This window comes from Trachypithecus francoisi, unplaced genomic scaffold, assembly GCF_009764315.1.
Source record: "Trachypithecus francoisi isolate TF-2019V2 unplaced genomic scaffold, Tfra_2.0 Lachesis_group10, whole genome shotgun sequence".
Taxonomy (NCBI): Eukaryota; Metazoa; Chordata; class Mammalia; order Primates; family Cercopithecidae; genus Trachypithecus; species Trachypithecus francoisi.
The window spans coordinates 43755673-43776214 of record NW_022681455.1 but is presented as its reverse complement, the minus strand read 5'-3'; the positions used below and the strand labels follow the sequence as shown (position 1 = coordinate 43776214).

At 45.0% G+C, this 20542-nt stretch overlaps 1 protein-coding gene and 2 non-coding genes across 3 annotated transcripts in view; 2 read left to right on the top strand and 1 right to left on the bottom strand.

Moving 5' to 3' along the window:
- The window catches only part of XPO5 (exportin 5), a 55019-nt gene that overhangs the window by 32719 nt on the left and 1758 nt on the right, over positions 1–20542 (top strand). Inside the window, exons 21-31 of the mRNA XM_033217270.1 lie at positions 9922–10022; positions 12654–12750; positions 13405–13541; positions 15702–15799; positions 16415–16461; positions 16871–16968; positions 17878–17940; positions 18707–18789; positions 19417–19524; positions 19663–19800; positions 19991–20155. Coding sequence (XP_033073161.1) covers positions 9922–10022; positions 12654–12750; positions 13405–13541; positions 15702–15799; positions 16415–16461; positions 16871–16968; positions 17878–17940; positions 18707–18789; positions 19417–19524; positions 19663–19800; positions 19991–20155 — 1135 coding nt within the window. The remainder of the gene's footprint in view (positions 1–9921; positions 10023–12653; positions 12751–13404; positions 13542–15701; positions 15800–16414; positions 16462–16870; positions 16969–17877; positions 17941–18706; positions 18790–19416; positions 19525–19662; positions 19801–19990; positions 20156–20542) is intronic.
- Positions 182–308, bottom strand: LOC117088894. Its single transcript, XR_004439410.1, has one exon.
- LOC117088861 lies at positions 2829–2891 on the top strand. Its single transcript, XR_004439379.1, has one exon. It is a non-coding gene; the product is annotated as a U7 small nuclear RNA (small nuclear RNA).

Genomic DNA, 20542 nt, shown 5'->3' with positions numbered 1-20542 from the left:
ACAATAGTATGGTTATCATTTTTTATATAATTTTCTTTTTAAAAAAAGTATAATCTCTTTTCAATTTCTAGTTACCTTCCTATCAGTAGAGCAAGACTCTCACATGTTCACTTTCTCCAGTTTTTTCTCTATAAATTCACTATTCCTATTTTCTATAGAAAGACAATGGAAAGTATATAATTGCTGTTGGTAGATAAGTAGGTCTTGAATTTATTTTGCAAACAAGACCTGTTCTGTCTATCTTTTCATTTAGGAGGCTAAAAGCAGAGTCGGCTTGACTTTAAGGACTCTATTTTCTTAGTCTTCAGATGGTTATCATTTTGATATTTTTCTAAGAGTTCAGTGCTTTTAGAAAATTCAAAAAATCAAAAGGCATTTTGAAAAATGCCTAACGTGTAATGATTGAGTACATTGCTTGAACAGTGTGCAGCTAGAGCTATTAGAGTTTTGCTTTTTTAGTAAATTTTATTGGCTGGACGCAATGGCTCACGCCTGTAATCCCAGCACTTTGGGAGGCCGAGGCACATGGATCACTTAAGGTCAGGAGTTCGAGACCAGCCTGATAAACATGGTGAAACCCCACCTCTACTAAAAATGCAAAAATTAGCCAGGTGTGGCAGCGGGTGCCTGTAATCCCAGCTACTCAGGAGGCTGAGGCAGGAGAATCGCTTGAACCCAGGAGGCGGAGGTTGCAGTAAGCCAAGGTCACACCACTGCACTCCAGCCTGGGTGACAGGGTAGACTCCATCTCAAAAAAGAAAAAAAATTAAATAAATAAATTTTATCTTGAAGTGTAACATTTATATAGAAAAGGGCATAACTTGTGACTATGTGTAGATGAATTTTCACAAAGTGGACACATTCATATAATCAGCACTCAGGCCGGGCGCGATGGCTCAAGCCTGTAATCCCAGCACTTTGGGAGGCCGAGACGGGCGGATCACGAGGTCAGGCGATCGAGACCATCCTGGCTAATACGGTGAAACCCCGTCTCTACTAAAAATACAAAAAACTAGCCGGGCGAGGTGGCGGCGCCTGTAGTCCCAGCTACTCGGGAGGCTGAGGCAGGAGAATGGCGGAAACCCGGGAGGCGGAGCTTGCAGTGAGCTGAGATCCGGCCACTGCACTCCAGTCCGGGCGACAGAGCGAGACTCCGCCTCAAAAAAAAAAAAAATCAGCACTCAGATCAAGCAGCAGCTTTACCCAGTACCTCTTTTTAGTAATTACCTGCTCCTCAAAGATAACTACTATTCTGATTTGCATTTATTTATTTACTTACTTACTTACTTACTTTTGAGGCAGGGTCTTGTACTGTCGCCCAGGCTGGGATGTAGTGTTGCGATCACGGCTCACTGCAGCTTCAACCTCATGGGCTCAAGCAGTCCTCCCACCTCAGCCTCCTGGAGTAGCTAGGACTACAGGCGTGAGCAGCCATGCCCAGCTAATTTTTAACTTTGGTAAAGACAGGTTCTCTCTCTGTTGCCGAGGCTAGTCTTGAACTCGTGGGCTCAAGGGATCCTCCCATCCCAGCCTCCCAAAGTGCTGGGATAACAGATGTGAGCCACCTCACCCGGCCCACTATTCTGACTTTTAACATTTTGCCCACGTTTTTGAACTTTATGAAAATGAAATCAGAAGTATGCACCTTTTGGTGTCTGCCTTCTTTTTGCTCAATATTTTATTTCTGAGGTTCATCCATGTTACTGCATGTACTTGTGGTTTTTTTGTTCTCCTTGCTTATATGATATTTTATTGTATGAATATGCTGTAACTATTCAGCCTTGATGGACTTTTGGGTGATATTTTAATATTACGGATCATGCTGCTGTTGACATTCTTATGTCAAATATGTTTTGGTGAACATATATACATAATTTGTGTTGGATACACACATAGGAGTTGAATTCCTAGCTTATAAGAAATGTGTATTTTCTGTTTTTATAGATGCAACCTGTTTTTTAAAGTGGTTGTACTAATTTATATTCCCACCAGTTATATGCTGGAGTTGGGAGTTTTAAATTACTATTTTTTGGCCGGGCACAGTGGCTCACGCCTGTAATCCCAGCACTTTGGGGGGCCAAGGCAGGTGGATCACTTGAGGTCATGAGTTTGAGACCAGCTTAGCCAACATGATGGAACCCCGTCTCTACTCAAAATACAAAAAAAAAAAAAAATTAGCTGGGCGTTGTGGGGGGTGCCTATAATCCCAGCTACTCAGGAGACTGAGGTAGGAGAATCTGCTTGAACCTGGGAGGTGGAGGTTGCAGTGAGCCGAGATCATGCTACTGCACTCCAGCCTGGGCAACAGAGTAAGACTCCATCTCAAAAAAAAATTGAAAAATAAATAAATTACTATTTGTTTTGTTTGTTTTTTTGAGACGGAGTCTCACTCTGTCACCTAGGCTGGAGAGCAGTGGTGCGATCTCAGCTCACTGCAAGCTCCAACTCCCGCACTCACACCATTATCCTGCCTCAGCCTCCTGAGTAGCTGGGACTACAGGCGCCTGCCACCACGCCCAGCTAATTTTTTGTATTTTTAGTAGAGACGGGGTTTCACTGTGTTAGCCAGGATGGTCTCGATCTCCTGACCTCGTGATCTGCCCACCTCGGCCTCCCAAAGTGCTGGGATTACAGGCATGAGCCACCGCACCCGGCCAAATTACTATTTTTTTAGTAGAGAAAAGTTTGCGTTCCTTAAGAATGTGGCAAGGTATTGATAGCACCTCCTGCATCAAATAGTCTGATAATAGAAGGGGTTGAAGCTGTGCTGTCCATCATGGAAGCCACTAGCCACATGAAACTATTGAGCACTTTAAGCATTACTAGTCAAGTGTTAACAGCACTTTTAGAATTTGTCTGGTAGGCTTTCCAGTTTTTGCTGGAAAGCTCCTTAAAGAAAAAAAATAAATTAAAAAATAAAAATGACTAGCCTGAATTGAGATGAACTGTAAGTATAAAATACACACTAGATTCTAAAATCGGCCAGGCGCAGTGGCTCATGCCTGTAATCCTAGCACTTTGGGAGGCTAAGGCCTTAGGCAGATCACTTGAGGTCAAGAGTTCAAAACCAGTGTGGCCAACATGGTGAAACCCCATTGCTACTAAAAATACAAAAATTAGCCCGGCATGGTGTTGTGCATGCTTGTAATACCAGCTACTCAAAAGGCTGATGCAGGAGAATCACTTGAACCCAGGAGATGGAGGTTGCAGTAAGCTAAGATTGTGCCGCTGCACCACAGCCTAGGAGAAAGACTCCTAGGCTCTATCTCAAAAAAGAAGTATTGGATTACTACAGTACTTATGAAATGAAGTACTGATAATTACTACACTGTGGATAAACCTTCAAAACATTATGCTGAGTGAAAGAAGCCAGACACAAAAGGCTATATATTGTATTATTTCATTTTTATGGAATATCTGGAGTAGTAAATCCATAGAGACAGAAAGTACATTGGCGATTGCCTCAGGTTGGAGAGGAGAAAAAGGTATAGATCCCCACTGCTACTGCTTAATGGGTCTGGCAGTTATTTCGGGGCAATGGAAATGTTTTGGAACCAGGTAGAGGTTGTTTATGCAACACTTTGAAAGTATTAAATACCACTGAATTGTGAACTTTAAGATGGTTAGGTTTTGGTGGGGATTATTTTTGTTAGTTTTTTAAAGTTTTGTGGGTACACAGTACATGCATATATTTATGGGGTACATAAGATGTTTTGATACAGGCATGCGATGCATAATAATCACATCATGTAAAATGGGGTATCCATCCCTTCAAGCATGTATCCTTTGTGTTACAAACAATCCAGTTATACTCAACTGCAGTTATACTTGTTAAATGTACAATCAAAATTTTTATTGACTATAGTCACCCTGTTGTGCTAGGAAATACTAGATCTTATTCATTCTTTCTGGGTTTTTTGTACCCTTTAACCATCCCTGCCTTACCCCTAACCCATCACTACCCTCCCCAGCCCCTCTGCTAACCATCCTTACACTCTGTATGTCTATGAGTTGAATTGTTTTAATTTTTAGATTCCACAAAGAGTGAGAACATGTGATGTGTCCTTCTGTGCCTGGCTTATTTCACTTAGCATAATGACCTCCAGTGCCATCCATATTGTTGCAAATGACAAGATCTTTTTTTTTTTAATGGCTGAATAGTACTCCTAAAGTGGTTAGTTTTATGTGACGTGAATTATGCCTCAATTTTTAAAAATTTTAATAAAAATAAAGCTGGTTCTTTGAAAATACCAGTGATAACATTAGTAAATTCAAAAACTTAAGAGAAATAGGGCTGGCACTTTGGGAGGCCACAGCAGGAACACTGCTGGAGACCAGCCTGGGCAACACAGCAAGACCCCATCTTGATTTTTTAATTTATTTTTTTTGAAATGGAGTCTCACTCTTGTTGCCCAGGCTGGCATGCAAAGGCATGATCTTGGCTCGTTTCAACCTCAGGTTCAAGTGATTCTCCTGTCTCAGCCCCTTGAGTAGCTGGGATTACAGGCATGCACCACCATGCCTGGCTAATTTTGTATCTTCAGTAGAGACAGGGTTTCACCATGTTGGCCAGCCTGGTCTCAAACTCCTGACCTCAGGTGATCCACCCTCCTAGGCCTCTCAAAGTACTGGGATTACAGGCGTGCACCACCATGCCCGGCTAATTTTGTATCTTCAGTAGGGACAGGATTTCATCATGTTGGCCAGGCTGATTCTCAAACTCCTGATCTCAGGTGATCCGCCAACCTTGACCTCCCAAAGTGTTGGGATTATAGATGTGAGCCACCATACCCAGCCCCATCTCTACTTGTAAAAATAAAATATTTAAAAATGGATAATTTCCAGGGAAAATGTAACTTGTTCTAACTCAAAAAGACAGAAAACCTAAAGAGATATAAACTTCATATTAATTATATTGGTAGTAGTTAAATTAGACCAAAAAACTCCAGGCCTAAATGATTTTATATGGGAGTTCTCCCAGACCTTCAAGGAGCAGATAATTTATCTCTTAGACAAACTATTCCCAATAATAGAAAAATGTAGTGCTCCATAACTCATTTTATGAGGCTTATTTATTTTGATACCAAAACCAGACATTGACAGTACCAAAGAGGAAAATTATGGGCCTAAATCTCTTGTAAACGTAGAGACAAAAATCCCAAATCAAAAGTAATATGGAGCTAGTAATAAGTCTTTTAATATAACCACATTTCCATTGTTATATCTCAAAATACTACCAGTAATTCAATATCCAGTATACAACCAGTACTCAAATATCACCAAATGTTTTCCTTTTTTCTGTTTATCCACACAAGGTTTATATATATTTAAGATATCTCTTAGTCACTAAATTAGGCTTAGCATGGTGCCTCACACTTGTGATCTCAGCAATTTGGGAGGCTGAGGCAGGCGGATCCTTGAGGCTAAGAGTTTGAGACCAACCTGGCCAACATGACAAAACCCCATCTCTACTAAAAATAAAAAAAAAAAAGTAATCAGGTGTGGTGGTGCGCCCTGTAGTCTCAGCTACTTGGGAGGCTGAGGCACGAGAATCACTTGAACCCAGCAGGTGGAGATTGCAGTGAGCTGAGATCATGCCACTGTACTTCTGGAGATAGTCTCGCTCTGTCACCCATGCTGAAGTGCACTGGTGCTATCTCAGCTCAGTGCAACCTCCGCCTCCTGGGATCAAGCAATTCTCCTGCCTCAGCCTCTCGAGTAGCTGGGATTACAGGTGTGTGCCACCACACTCGGCTAATTTTTTGTATTGTTAGTAGATACAGGGTTTTGCCCTGTTACCCAGGCTGGTCTCGAACTCCTGAGCTCAACTGATCCACCTGCTTCAGCCTCCTGAAGTACTGGGATTACAGCTGTGAGCCACCATGCCCGGCCCTCTTTTTTAATTTATTTGTTGAAAAAGGTGGACTTGTATTTCCAGAGTTTCCCCTGGTGAAATTTTGATGATTGAATCTCTGTAGTATTGTTTGTTGTAGTCTACTTTGCTTTGTTTTTGTTATATGTGAATATGTCTAGAGGAGGGGTTGGCAGTCTGCAGCCTGAGGACCAAATGCAAGCCTCCACGTTTGTAAGTAAACTTTTATTGGAACACACCATGGCCATTCATTTACCTACCGTTTATGGCTGCTATTGCGCTTCAATGCAGAGTTGAGTTGTTGAGGACAGACACCGTATTGCTGGCCAAGCTTAAAACATATACGAATAATGACCTCCAGTCTAGAAAACTGACCTCATACCAGTTCAGTTTTTTTAGCAGATACTCCTTTGGAGGTGATGATGGGTTCAACACAATAGTAAAGGTGCCTTTAAAAGACTCCCAGGTATGTATTACAGGTTGATTTATGAAGAAGTAATGAAAGGTAGTGAGAAAACGATGGCTGGGAATAGTGGTTCATGCCTATAATTTCAGCACTTTAGGAGGCCAGGGCAGGAGGATCTCTTGGGGCCAGGAGTTTGCGACTAGTCTGGGCAACGCAGAGAGACCCTTTCTCTATTTAAAAAAAAAAAATTTTTTTAAATTAGCCAGGTGTGGTGGTGCACACTTAGAGTCCCAGCTACTCAGGAGCCTGAGGTGGAAGGGCCACTTGAGCCCAGGAGTTTGAGGCTGCAGTGAGCTATGATCACACCACTGCAATCCAGCCTGGGCAATAGAGTGAGACCCTGTCTCTTTAAAAACAAAAATCAATTATTAAATGTTGGGACAGTTGGCTTTCTATGGGGGAAAAAACAATTAGATTCCTACCAGTCACCATACACAGAAAAAATTTTCAGGTGTTTTAAAACCCAAAAAGTAAAGCTTCTTTTTGAGATGGAGTCTCGCTGTCATCCATGCTGGAGTGCAGTGGCATGACCTTGGCTCACTGCAACCTTTGCCTTCTGGGTTCAAGCGATTCTCCTGCCTCAGCCTCCTGAGTAGCTGGGATTTACAGGTATGTACCACCATGCCTAGATAATTTCTGTATTTTAAGTAAAGATAGGGTTTCACCATGTTGACCAGGGCCTGACCTCGTGATACACCCACCTTGGCATCCCAAAGTGCTGGGATTACAGGCATGAGCCACTGCATCTGGCCAAAGTAAAACTTCTAGACCATATTTACGGCATGAGGTTAGTGAATGACTTTTTTTTTCCCCCCGAGATGGAGTCTCACTGTCTTGCCCAGGCTGGAGTGCAGTGGCATAATCTCAGCTCACAACAATCTCTGCCTTCTGGGTTCAAGCGATTCTTATGCCTTCACCTGCCAAGTAGCTGGGGTTATAGGCATGCACCACCACGCCTGGCTAATTTTTATATTTTTAGTAGAGACAGGGTTTCACCATGTTGGCCAGGCTGGTCTCAAACTCCTGACCTCAGGTGATCCGTCTGCCTTGGCCTCTCAAAGTGCTGGCATTACAGGCATGGGCCACTGTGCCTGGCCAGGGTAGCGAATGACTTTTTTTTTCAAGAGGGAGTCTCGCTCTGTCACCCAGGCTGGAGCACAGTGGCACGATCTTGGCTCATCTGGGTTCAAGTGATTCTCCTGCCTCAACCTCCGGAGTAGCTGGGATTATAGGCAAACACCACCACACTCATGTAATTTTTATATTTTTAGTAGAGTCGGGGTTTTACCATGTTAGCCAGGCTGGTCTTGATCTCCTGGCCTCAGGTGATTCGCCGGCCTCGGCCTCCCAAAGTGCTAGGATTACAGGCGTGAGCTACTGCGCCCAGCCTAGAATGACTTTTTTTTTTTTTTTTTTTTTTTTTTGAGACTGCTCTGTCGCCCAGGCTGAAGTACAGTGGCGTGATCTCAGCTCACTGCAAGCTCCACCTCCCGGGTTCACGCCATTTTCCCGCCTCAGCCTCCCAAGTAGCTGGGACTACAGGCACCTGCCACCATGTCTGGCTAATTTTGCTTTTGTATTTTTAGTACAGAGGGGGTTTCACCATGTTAGCCAGGATGGTCTCGATCTCCTGACCTCATGATCCACCGCACCCGGCCTCTAGAATGACTTCCTAAGCAAGAACAAAAAGAACAAACTATGGAGGCTTAAACATGGTCTAAAAGAGGTTTTCATTTTGCATTTTAAACCTGTAGCCGCAGGGCGCGGTGGCTCAAGCCTGTAATCCCAGCACTTTGGGAGGCCGAGACGGGCGGATCACGAGGTCAGGAGATCGAGACCATCCTGGCTAACACGGTGAAACCCCCGTCTCTACTAAAAAAAATACAAAAAACTAGCCGGGCGAGGTGGCGGGCGCTTGTAGTCCCAGCTACTCGGGAGGCTGAGGCAGGAGAATGGCGTAAACCCAGGAGGCGGAGCTTGCAGTGAGCCGAGATCCGGCCACTGCACTCCAGCCTGGGCGACAGAGCAAGACTCTGTCTCAAAAAAAAAAAAAAAAAACCTGTAGCCACCACTCCTGGCACCCACGACCACACCTGGCTAATTTTTATATTTTTAGTAGTGACTGGGTTTCACCATGTTGGCCAGGCTGGTCCCGAACTCCTGACCTCAGATGATCCACCCACCTTGGCCTCCCAAAATGCTGGGATTACAAGTGTGAGCCACTGCACCCAGCCATAGACTTCTGTTTTTGGGTTGTTTTTGTTTTTGTTTTTGTTTTTTGAGATGGAGTCTCACTCAGTTGCCCAGGCTGGAGTACAGTGGCATGATCTTGGCTGACTGCAACCTCTGCCTCCTGGGTTTAAGCAATTTTCCTGCCTCAGCCTCCCAAATAGCTGGGATTACACGCATGCACCACCACACCCGTCTAATTTTTATATTTTTAGTAGAGATGGGGTTTCACTATGTTGGCCAGGCTGGTCTTGAACTCCTGGCCTCAGGTAATTCACTGGCCTCGGCCTCCCAAAGTGCTGGGATCACAGGCATGAGCCACTAAGCATGGCCTAGAATGACTTCTTAAGAACAAAAAGAGGGCCGGGCGCGGTGGCTCAAGCCTGTAATCCCAGCACTTTGGGAGGCCGAGACGGGCGGATCACGAGGTCAGGAGATCGAGACCATCCTGGCTAACACGGTGAAACCCCGTCTCTACTAAAAAAATACAAAAAACTAGCCGGGCGAGGTGGTGGGCGCCTGTAGTCCCAGCTACTCGGGAGGCTGAGGCAGGAGAATGGCGTAAACCCGGGAGGCGGAGCTTGCAGTGAGCTGAGATCCGGCCACCGCACTCCAGCCTGGGCGACAGAGCAAGACTCCGTCTCAAAAAAAAAAAAAAAAAAAAAAAGAACAAAAAGAACAAACTATGGAGACTGAAACATGGTCTAAAAGATGTTTTTAGTTTGCATCTTAAACGTGTAGCCATCAGTTTGTTCAGTGGGGCCATTTCTGTGAGTAGGTAAGAGTGCTGTGGACAGCAGGTGTATCAAGTTCACAGTCATTGCTTCTTACTCAAAGCCCATAATTGCTCAGGTAGGTCATTTTGGTGGGAGACAGCATGTGTTGGGAATTGCGTTCCTCTGTCAGGTCCAAACAGCTGTTGCAAGGTCCATGCTCTTGGAATTTAGACAAAACATTGAAAAATGGGGCAAATTACCACCTCCTCTGTGTTCCTACCTGTAAATCCACAATGTTGCACACATTTCATTCCATATCACTGGTGGTCAAAAAATTGGGACCACTTCAGATTTAAAAGAATTTTGCTTTCTAGCTTTGGACTCTGATACTGTCCTGTTGTCTTGGGGTTTGGTTCTCGTGTTAATTCACCTTAGGTATTGTATACTAATTATCTGTGCAAGTCCAGTCCCTCCTGCAGCAAGCATTCAGATATTTATACCTTGTTTTCTTTCCCCTGCCAGGAGTTCATGGGCAGATGTGTCTGTGTGGAACTGTAGTATCACTGAATTACAAGCAAAGCCCACTGTTTCCTTCTGCATCAGATGGAAAAACTCAATAGCATTCTTGTTTCTTTCAGAACCCACAATACATTATATGCACCAGAAATGCTAGCCAAAATGGCAGAGCCTTTCACCAAGGCTCTGGATATGCTTGACGCGGAAAAATCTGCTATATTAGGTAAGAAATGTAACATTTTCTCTCCTAGGTTCATCTTATCCCTAATGGATGTCCCCTTTTTTTGTTGTCGTTTTTTGAGAGTCATAGTCTCTGTCACTCAGGCTAGAGTGCACTGGCGCAAACATAACTGACTGTAGGCTCAAACTCTTGGGCTCAAGCAGTCTTCCTGCCTCAGCCTCGTGAGTAGTTGGACTACAGGTGGATCACAACACCAGATGAACTTTAAAATAGTAAGACAGGGTCTTACTATGTTGCCCAGGCTGGTCTCGAACTCTTATCCTCAAGCAGTTCTCCCACCATGGCCTTTCAGAGCACTAGGATTACAGGCATTCTTATGGGTTCCTTGAGCAGCTTCTGCCTATCTTGTGCTTCTTCCTCCTTGTCTTGTACTACCTTCACCATCTATTTGTTCAGAAATGCATTTGTGGAGTTCCTATAAACTCTATATGAACAAATGTATTTACTTAATTACCTTATCATACAGAGAAGATCAGAAGCAATTTATTTATTTCCTGTTAACCCCTTCTTCAATTTAGCCAGTAGGTTGTGGTGGGTGTTACAGCCATTCGATTATAAATAAATCATGGCCTTTAACCTGAAGGATATTTGTATACTTTCCTGCCTTTTGTGTGTGTGTGTGTGTGTGTGTGTGTGTGTATGTAGATAGATAGATAGATATCAAAGTTTTTAAAGGAATAGATTTTAAGCAATTTCCCAATTGTTACCTTTTTTGTTTTGTTTTTTTTGAGAGAGTCTCACTTTGTCACCCAGGCTGGTGTACAGTGGTGCAATCTCGGCTCACTGCAACCTCTGCCTCCCAGGTTCAAGTGATTCTCCCACCTCAGCCTGCTGGGACTACAGCCATGCACCACCACACCCAGCTAATTTTTTGTATTTTTATTAGAGACAGGGTTTCACCATGTTGGCCAGCTGGTCTCAAACTCGTGACCTCAAGTGATCTGCCTGCCTTGGCCTCCCAAAGTGCCGGGATTATAGGCATGAGCCACCACGCCTGGCCTCCCAATTGTGACCTTGATTAGGACACTGCTTCATTTCATTTTCCCATTGAAAATAAGCATGAAAATAACTGTGCAGTCACAATTGCGGTATTTGCTGTGAAAGAAAGTGGCAGTGTTTTGAGTGTTTATTGGGAGACCTAACCCAGTCTCGGAGGGAAGTCAGAAGGCTGACTCCCAATGGGGACTTGAAGGATGAGCAGGAACTAGCTAGGTTAGAGGCATGAGGAAATGCTGGGCATTCTGGACAAACAGAATGGCAGGTACAACATCTGAGGCAAGAGGGAAAGGCCTTGGTATGTCCAGGACATAGAGATAGTTGAATCATATGGCTGGAGCACAGGGAGCAAGTCTGGGAACGTGGGATGAAGTGAGAGCTAGAGACATCAGTTGTCTAAGTCTTGCACCCATCTCAGAAGCTTCAGGCTGGCTCACCATCAACAGCCCCCATAGTTTTGTCTTTGTCCTCAGCTATAACCTGTGTCTGAGCCTGGCTGTGGTCAAGCAATCCAGTGGGCATTCCTCAGCTGTGAAGTTAGCCAAAGGAAGGATGTTCATTTGCCTTTCCAGAGATCATGTCTATCTGTTTTGGCCTAGATAGTCCTGAATCTTTTCCTTTGACACCGTTCCATTTAAGGGTTATGTTGCAGACACCAATAAAAATAGAACTTCCAAGAAGTGTATTGCTATTAATATAAAAAGTAGGTGTTGCCTACCACATACCCCCATCCCATTATTCAAGTTAAGTCAGGAACTCCTGCTATAGAAATAAGTGGCCAACCAGAAATACTAAAATGGACAAACAGCTCCCTCAGATAGCTTCTGACTGTAAGACTCGAAATGTAAAACCTCTGATTACACTTAAAAGTATAGATCTTTTAAGGCAGTTTTTATTACTAAGGTAAGTGGATTTCATTTTGAGCTGCTACACATCTTAGTCTTTTGTGTAAGATTTTGCTTTAAAAAGGGGGTTTCATAAATTAATTGTGGGGGCATCCCCAGAGCTTTATGGAAAAATACTTTTGAGTTGTCCCTTTTTTTGGTACAAGTTCCATCTGGGGAAAGAATTTTTAAAAAGCAGGTAAAAGAGTACCTGGGTCTAAAGTCCTGGGTCCTTAAGTAGCTTTCACCTTCTCCTACCAAAAGAGTGCAACAGGCCGGGCGCGGTGGCTCAAGCCTGTAATCCCAGCACTTTGGGAGGCCGAGACGGGCGGATCACGAGGTCAGGAGATCGAGACCATCCTGGCTAATATGGTGAAACCCCGTCTCTACTAAAAAATACAAAAAACTAGCCGGGCGACGAGGCGGGCGCCTGTAGTCCCAGCTACTCGGGAGGCTGAGACAGGAGAATGGCGTGAACCCGGGAGGCAGAGCTTGCAGTGAGCTGAGAGCCGGCCACTGCACTCCAGCCTGGGCGGCAGAGCAAGACTCCGTCTCAAAAAAAAAAAAAAAAAAAAAAAAAGAGTGCAACAAATCACATAGCCAACTGCTTTGCAGTACAGCACCATGCACACGCCTTCACCCCTGAACAACATCTGCCTGCTATAGAGCATTGGCCAGTTGAGACTCCTGACAAGTGTGGAGCATCATGTTCCTGACCCGTATTTCCCTTTAGGATTACCTCAACCTCTCTTGGAACTCAATGACTCTCCTGTCTTCAAAACCATCTTGGAAAGAATGCAGCGTTTCTTCTCCACCCTCTATGAAAACTGGTAAGGAACCAATGCTGCCTCTCCATATTTTCTTCCTGGATATGTATTGTATAGGAATGTCCATGGGTTGGACTTTTCATCTAGTGTACAAGTAAGGTGAGGCAAGAATTTGATAGGAAACTAATGATTCTAGTGTTAAATAGAGATGAACAGCCCGCTTTCCTGCATTTGCTTTTTTTGTAATTGTCATATGAGCCTCACAGTCCCAGCCTGCTTCATGCCCAACTTGTCTGTTTCTAGTGTATAACATGATGAAACCCAAGTAGAAGCTAAAAGTGGTGGAGATTGCTTAGACCCTACACTGCTTGCAGCCTACTTATGGGAGTGGGGTGGCTAGATACTGGTTGTGGGTTGGGGAGGTAACTGGCCCTCGTGGGCTTTGGCCTCACTAACCCAGTACACTAATCAGCCAAGCTCATGAGATCCTCCATTGTAAGTCCACATTAAATAGTAATGAAAGCTACTGCTGATCTCGGCCGCCAACATCTGTCTTTTAAAAGATGCTGTATCTATAAGTTCTCTTAAGTAAATATAACTGCTTTTCTGGCTGAAAAATCTTATTGTAGGCTAGAAATGAAATTCATGGGACAGTCAGGGCTGGCAGTAACAGATGTTGGATTTGTCATTGCCAGTGCTTTTTTTCCCCCTTTACAGTTTTCATATCCTAGGGAAGGCAGGCCCTTCCATGCAGCAAGACTTCTATACTGTGGAGGACCTTGCTACCCAGCTTCTCAGCTCAGCCTTTGTCAACTTGAACAATATTCCTGACTACCGACTCAGACCCATGCTTCATATCCTTTCAAAAGTCTCTACATAACCCAAAAGGTCAGAAAATTAGAGACAGAAACAGGTCACAGGAACCAGAGGGAGGAGGCAGAACTGGAAGGAAAAGATGAGATGATGTATCTAAGTGCATCATGTCATTAAAAACACTGGCAGATTGCAGGGAAAACATGAAGGCGGTCCAGATGGCCATAAACTTTTTCTTGAGGGGCAAATGTTTACCTTCCCCCCTTCTTGGAAATATTAAAGATAAAGCTTTTTTTTGAGACAGAGTATTGCTCACTCTGTCGCCCAGGCTGGAGTACAGTGGCGTGATCTCGGCTCACAGCTTCTGCCTCCCAGGTTCAAGCGATTTTTGTACCTCAGCCTCCCAACTAGCTGTGATTACAGGTGTGCATATTTCTATTTTTTGAGACAGTTTTGCTCTATTGCCCAGGCTAGAGTGCAGTGGTACGATCTTGTCTTACTGCAACTTCCACCTCCTGGGTTCAGGTGATTCTTGTGCCTCACCCTCCCAAGTAGCTGGGATTACAGGCACATGCTACTACACCCAGCTAATTTTTTTTTGTTTGTTTGTTTGTTTTTGTTTTTTTTTTGAGACGGAGTCTCGCTCTGTCACCCGGGCTGGAGTGCAGTGGCCGGATCTCAGCTCACTGCAAGCTCCGCCTCCCGGGTTCACGCCATTCTCCTGCCTCAGCCTCCCGAGTAGCTGGGACTACAGGTGCCCGCCACCTCGCCCGGCTAGTTTTTTGTATTTTTTTTAGTAGAGACGGGGTTTCACTGTGTTAGTCAGGATGGTCTCGATCTCCTGACCTCGTGATCCGCCCGTCTCGGCCTCTCAAAGTGCTGGGATTACAGGCTTGAGCCACCGCGCCCGGCTTTTTTTGTATTTTTAATAGAGACAGGTTTTCGCCATACTGGCCTCAAACTCCTGACCTCAAGTGATCTGCCCGCCTTGGCCTTCCAAAGTGCTGGGGTAACAGGTGTGAGCCACCGCGCCCAACCTAATTTTTGTATTTTTAATAGAGACAGGGTTTCACCACGTTGGCCAGGCTGGTCTCAATCACCTGACCTCAAGTGATCCGCCTGCCTCGGCCTCCCAAAGTGCTGGGATTACAGGCATGAGCCACCATAAAACTTTTATCCCTTTTCTGTGTTTTTAGAAGCACTTGCTTTTTTTTGAGACAGGGTCTCAGTGTTACCCAGGCAGGAGTGCAGTGGTGCTATCAAAGCTCACTGCAGGCTCAAGTGGTCCTCCCACCTTAGCTTCCTGAAGAGTTTGGACTGGACCACAGATGCGCACCACCACACCCAGCTATTTTTTTTTTATTATTTGTAGAGATGGGATCTGCATTATGTTCGTCAAACTGGTCTCAAACTCCTGGGCTCAAGTAATCCTCCTGCCTCAGCCTCCAAAGTGCTAGAATTACAGGCCTGAGCCATCACACCCAGCCAGAAGCAGCACTTTCATACTTCATTCTCATTCAGACCCTTATTACTAGTTGAATCTCTGTCTTTCCCCTTTTTTTTTTTTTTTTTTTTTTGGAGATGAAGTCTCGCTCTGTCGCCCAGGCTGGAGTGCAGTGGCGTGATCTCGGCTCACTGCAAGCTCTGCCTCCTGGATTCATGCCATTCTCCTGCCTCAGCCTCCCTAGTAGCTGGGACTACAGGTGCCCGCCACCACGCCCGACTAATTTTTTTTTTTTTTTTTTTTGTATTTTTTAGTAGATACGGGGTTTCACCATGTTAGCCAGGATAGTCTCACTCTCCTGACCTTGTAATCTACCTGCCTCAGCCTCCCAAAGTGCTGGGATTACAAGTGTGAGCCACCACAGCTGGTGTTTCTTAAACCTGAAATTATAAGAATGGTGAAGGAGGATTTGTTACAAGGATGTCCTCCTTCCTATTTTTTTATTCCTACTTTCTGGCCAGGGACCATAATGTGCAGCCTGATGGAAGTCCTGCTAAACTAAGAGTATAATGGAATTGAATATCAATGCCATTTAGGATTTTAGGAAAAGAACTTTAAGATTTTTCACTGTTAATAAGGATATTTTTGACATCTGGTAAATCTTTTAGGGATTGATTGTGCCCAGGGGTGCAACCCACCACCTGGCAGGTGAGGGATGTGTGCTTATGCACTAAAATTTCTTAACTTGCTGCAGCACGGGTCTTTGTAAAGCCTCTGGTGCTCTTCTGTCCCCCAGAGCACTATGAAGCCCTGGTATCCCCCATCCTCGGACCTCTTTTCACCTACCTCCATATGGTAAGATAAGTCAGGAAGCAAAGAGTACTATTAAGGCCTGTGGCCATTTTTGACCCTTGCAAGTCAGGAGCTCCTAGAAGTGTCGTCTACTAGCCCTGCCAGACTGGCTGGGCAGAGCTTCTACCCCAGCAGACTATCCTTGCTGTAGGATCGAGCACAGCCCCCAAAGAACTAAACTGATTTAATTGCCACAAGGCAGCTTCAGTTGCAGATTCTGCTCCTAACCTCCTGTTACCTGAGGAGAGGTAAAAAGAGGAATGCTTGCTCACAGACCCTTGCCAGGAATGCTGGGTCTGTTATCCTGACTCTGGAATTAAGCAGGGGACTGGCTGGGTGGAGAACAGGTATGTCTAGAGACCCAGGAATTCTAAAATTGTTGTTAATTCTTTCCAAGCAAAGAGGTGTTTGAGATACCACCCTCAGCATGGATGTGGGACAGGTTATAGAAACCAGAGATGGTTTTTTTAACCTTGTGGTGTGGAGTCTACAGAGGTTGTCATTGATGCCTAGAATCATCCTTGGCTAATTTTAATCATGAAGTGGACTTGACTTTAGATACTATGTATTCCAGTCCTTTCCCCAATTCTATCATTTATTTCCTTTGTGTTTTCCCAGAGGCTTTCCCAGAAATGGCAAGTTATCAACCAAAGGAGCCTGCTCTGGTAAGGGATACCTACCCACTCTTCTTGGTGGATGAGCTGGCAGCCAGATTTGGGGTGGGGAAAGGAAGCGGGCAGGGATTCTGCTGTCACAGGGTAGAAGAGCAGTAGGTTGTAGTCATTCTCAGTCTAGGTGATACATGGCTTGTCTGGACAGGCTGTGACCAGCAGGCAGACTCTGAGATCCAGCGTTTATAGGGGCTACTGTTACCTTACTCACTTATTTTGATTCTGTAATGTCTATCTAACTGGACAGAATCACTAGTAATAATGTCCTTCAGTGGATCACTGCTGTCCATTCCCAACTTTTGCATAAAACGAAGACTCGAAGAAAGTGGTCACAGAGAGTCTGATTAGGGTCACTGCTTTCTTTCTGCACTCCTGTGGAACTTGGCCCTCTGGTTTTCTGCAGTGGAGAAGATGAGGCTGCAGATGAAAACCCAGAGTCTCAAGAGATGCTGGAGGAGCAGCTGGTGAGGATGTTAACCCGAGAAGTCATGGACCTAATCAGTAAGTGGCAAGTAGAAACTGGGGCTATAGAGAATTTTCCTGGAAAAGAGCTGGTCGCTCAGCCAAATCCACGAAGGCCTGACTAATGCAAAGGATTCATGTTTGTGGCTGGGCATGGTGGATTGCGAGGTCAAAAGATCGAGACCAGCCTGGCCAACATGGTGAAACTCTGTCTCTACTAACAATACAAAAATTAGCTGGGCGTGGTGGCGCACGCCTGTAGTCCCAGCTACTTGGGAGGCTGAGGTAGGAAAATCGCTTGAACCTGGGAGGTGGAGGTTGCAGTGAGCTAAGATCACACCACTGCACTCCAGCCTGGTGAAAGAGACTCTGTCTCAAAAAAAAAAAAAAGGGATTCATATTTGCAGCAACACTGACAGATCCAAAAGAAGTAACTAGATAGAAGCAAGGCAGTCCTGAAGTCAACCTAAGGACACTTTATGAATTGCAAGCTGAATAGTACCAAAGCCAGAATATGGGGAAACAATCTAAAATAGCAGGAGGAATTTGGATTCATTAGGAATAACTTCCTAGTTTTCTCAAAATATGGAAATGTTTTAAATTCTTGGACATGGAGGCTGTTAATTTTCTTTTCGTTTTTACTGTGTCATTTTGTTTGTTTGAGATTCAAAGTAGACCAGGGATGTAACAAGCATCCTCTCCTAGTCATTGACTCTCAAAGAATTCTGTAATTTTCTCTCAGCTAGTTGAACTTGAAGGAACAAAACAGTTCAGTCATCAGAATGCCTCTATTTCTATTGGTGAAGCTAATTCTTGTGCCTTGGACAGTACCCCCATCTTCCACCTTCCTCACCTGGCCAGAGACAGGTTGGGATCAGTGGGCCTGAGGTGGCTGTTGTGGTAGTATATACCCACCCTTCACCTAGTAACCCTGCTTTCTTGCTTTAGCGGTTTGCTGTGTTTCAAAGAAGGGTGCTGACCACAGTAGTGCTCCCCCAGCAGATGGAGATGGTAAGTGAGCCTGTGAGACCTTGGAGGTCTGCTCTTAGCCTCCTAAATACTGTTCCTTCTGAACCAGGTCGGTTTCCTTGCAGACTGGTGAGGAGACACCCTACATCTAGTTGTCATCTCTGGACCAGCCCTCTTGCTGTGTGCCTCCATCATACTCCCACCTCTAACCCTTTGCACTTGCTGTTTCCTCTGTCTTGGATGATTTTCTCCCAACCATATACGTGATCTGTTCCCTTGCTTCATTCCAATGTCACCTCTTCCAAGAGATCCATGACCAACCTATCAAAAATAGTAACCCCAGCTACTCTGTATTCCTCTGCTTTATTCTTCTTAATAGCACTTGTCATTGCACATTGTTTTTATTTATGTATTCCTTTCTTACATATCTCCCATGTTAGAATGTAAACTCCCATCAGGGAAGGGATCTATTGTCCTATTCCTTTTATCCCCAGTAACTAGATCAGTGCCTGGTACAGAGGGTACTCAAATATTTGTCCAACAACAAAGTATCTTCAGTATTTGCAGCTTTTTGTGTTTCTGCCTAGAAGCTCCCATTTCCCTCATGTACAGCTTGGGTGCATCTCTAGAAGATTGGCCATGGGCATGGGCTATTATTATGTGGAGGTGGGAGGGGTCCCAGTACTACTTAGCCACCAGTTAGCCTAGAACACTCAGCTTTGCTTTGTTTTTTTGCGCTTCTGTCAGAACAAGATACTCTTCTCTGTTCTGAAAGGATGGAGCTTAACATTCTTCTCTCTGATAACAGATGACGAAATGATGGCCACAGAGGTCACCCCCTCAGCTATGGCAGAGCTTACAGACCTGGGCAAATGTCTGATGAAGCATGAGGTGGGTAGAAGGAGCCGGTGATACCTTTACTCCTTGCCCAGGTGGGGAGCCACCTTTTACTTTTCTTGCTCTATGGTGCTATCAAGAGTTTTTTGTAATACTCCTTTGTTATGTAAGTTCCTGGTTCTTAAGGCCCCAGAAAAACGAGGGAAGAGGTGCAATGCCATGGTGTCTCCTATACCAGCATAGGCAGGGGCTCTCAGGAAAACACATAGTAGGCACACTGATGCAGATCCCTGGTGTTTAGCCTCCCCCAGCCAGGCCTGAGCTTTGTCTCCATCCTGCACATACAGGTTTTCTCACATTTTGGTTTTTTCTTTTTAACTGGCAATACACAAAAATAGAGGAAGTAAACTCACTTCTTTTATTTTTCCTGCTTCGCTATTTAAAACTCCAGCTCCTAAGCCAGGCATGGTGGCGCACACCTGTAGTCCCAGCTGTTTGGGAGGCTGAGATGGGAGAATAGCTTGAGCCCAGGAGTTCAAGACCAGCCTGGGCAACAAAACAAGGACCCCATCTTTAGAGGGGGGAGAAAAAAACAACAACCTCCAGCTCCTGATGTATAAAAATAATCAGAGAAAATTGTGCTGCTTTTCCCACTGTAATCCTTCATCCTTTCCTGTTCAGGATGTTTGTACAGCGCTATTAATTACAGCCTTCAATTCCCTGGCCTGGAAGGATACTCTGTCCTGCCAGAGGACGACCTCACAGCTCTGCTGGCCTCTCCTCAAACAAGTATGGTTATTCACCCCTTTTCCCTGCCCCTTATAGAAGGTTTGGGTCATGCAGTTTGCCTAAATCATTCAGAAGAATTGGGGTGCTGAGGCCTTGAGAGAGGCCCCCTGTGGCCCTAAAGCACAGTTGTCTCCCCAGGTGCTGTCAGGGACACTGCTCGCAGATGCAGTTACGTGGCTTTTCACCAGTGTGCTGAAAGGCTTACAGATGCACGGGCAGCACGACGGGTGCATGGCTTCCCTGGTCCATCTGGCCTTCCAGATATACGAGGCGTTGGTGAGTGGGGAAAGCATGGGGGCAGGATGGCTGCAGCTTTATCACCCAGTCTGCTCCTAGTCTCTTGGGCCTTATCCTAAATCCAGACACCTGCCAAATTGCTGGTGCTATCTCTGAGAAATGGGTGTGGCAGGAAATGGGGAGGGTGGCAATAACCTACATCCAATAATTTTATTCCTGCTGTTATCAGCGCCCCAGGTACCTGGAGATAAGAGCTGTAATGGAGCAAATCCCTGAAATACAGAAGGACTCACTGGACCAGTTTGACTGCAAACTTTTAAACCCCTCCCTGCAGAAAGTGGCTGACAAGCGCCGAAAGGACCAATTTAAACGCCTCATTGCTGGTTGCATTGGGGTAGGTCACGCACCTTCATTAGTGCACCCAACCCCCTTCTTAAATCATGTGTATGGGCAAACCTTATAAACCAACTGTAGTCATTGACCATTATGGTGATATAATTTTTTTTTTTTTTTTTTTTGAGACAGGGTTTCATTCTTGTTGCCCAGGCTGGAATGCAGTGGTGCAATCTCAGCTCACCACAGCCTCCGCCTCCTAGGTGCAAACGATTCTCCTGCCTCAGCCTCCCAAGTAGCTGGGATTACAGGCATGCACCACCACACCTGGCTAATTTTTTGTATTTTTAGTAGAGATGCAGTCTCTCCATGTTGGTCAGGCTGGTCTTGAACTCCTGACCTCAGGTGATCCACCCACCTTGGTCTCCCAAAAGTGTTGGGATTACAG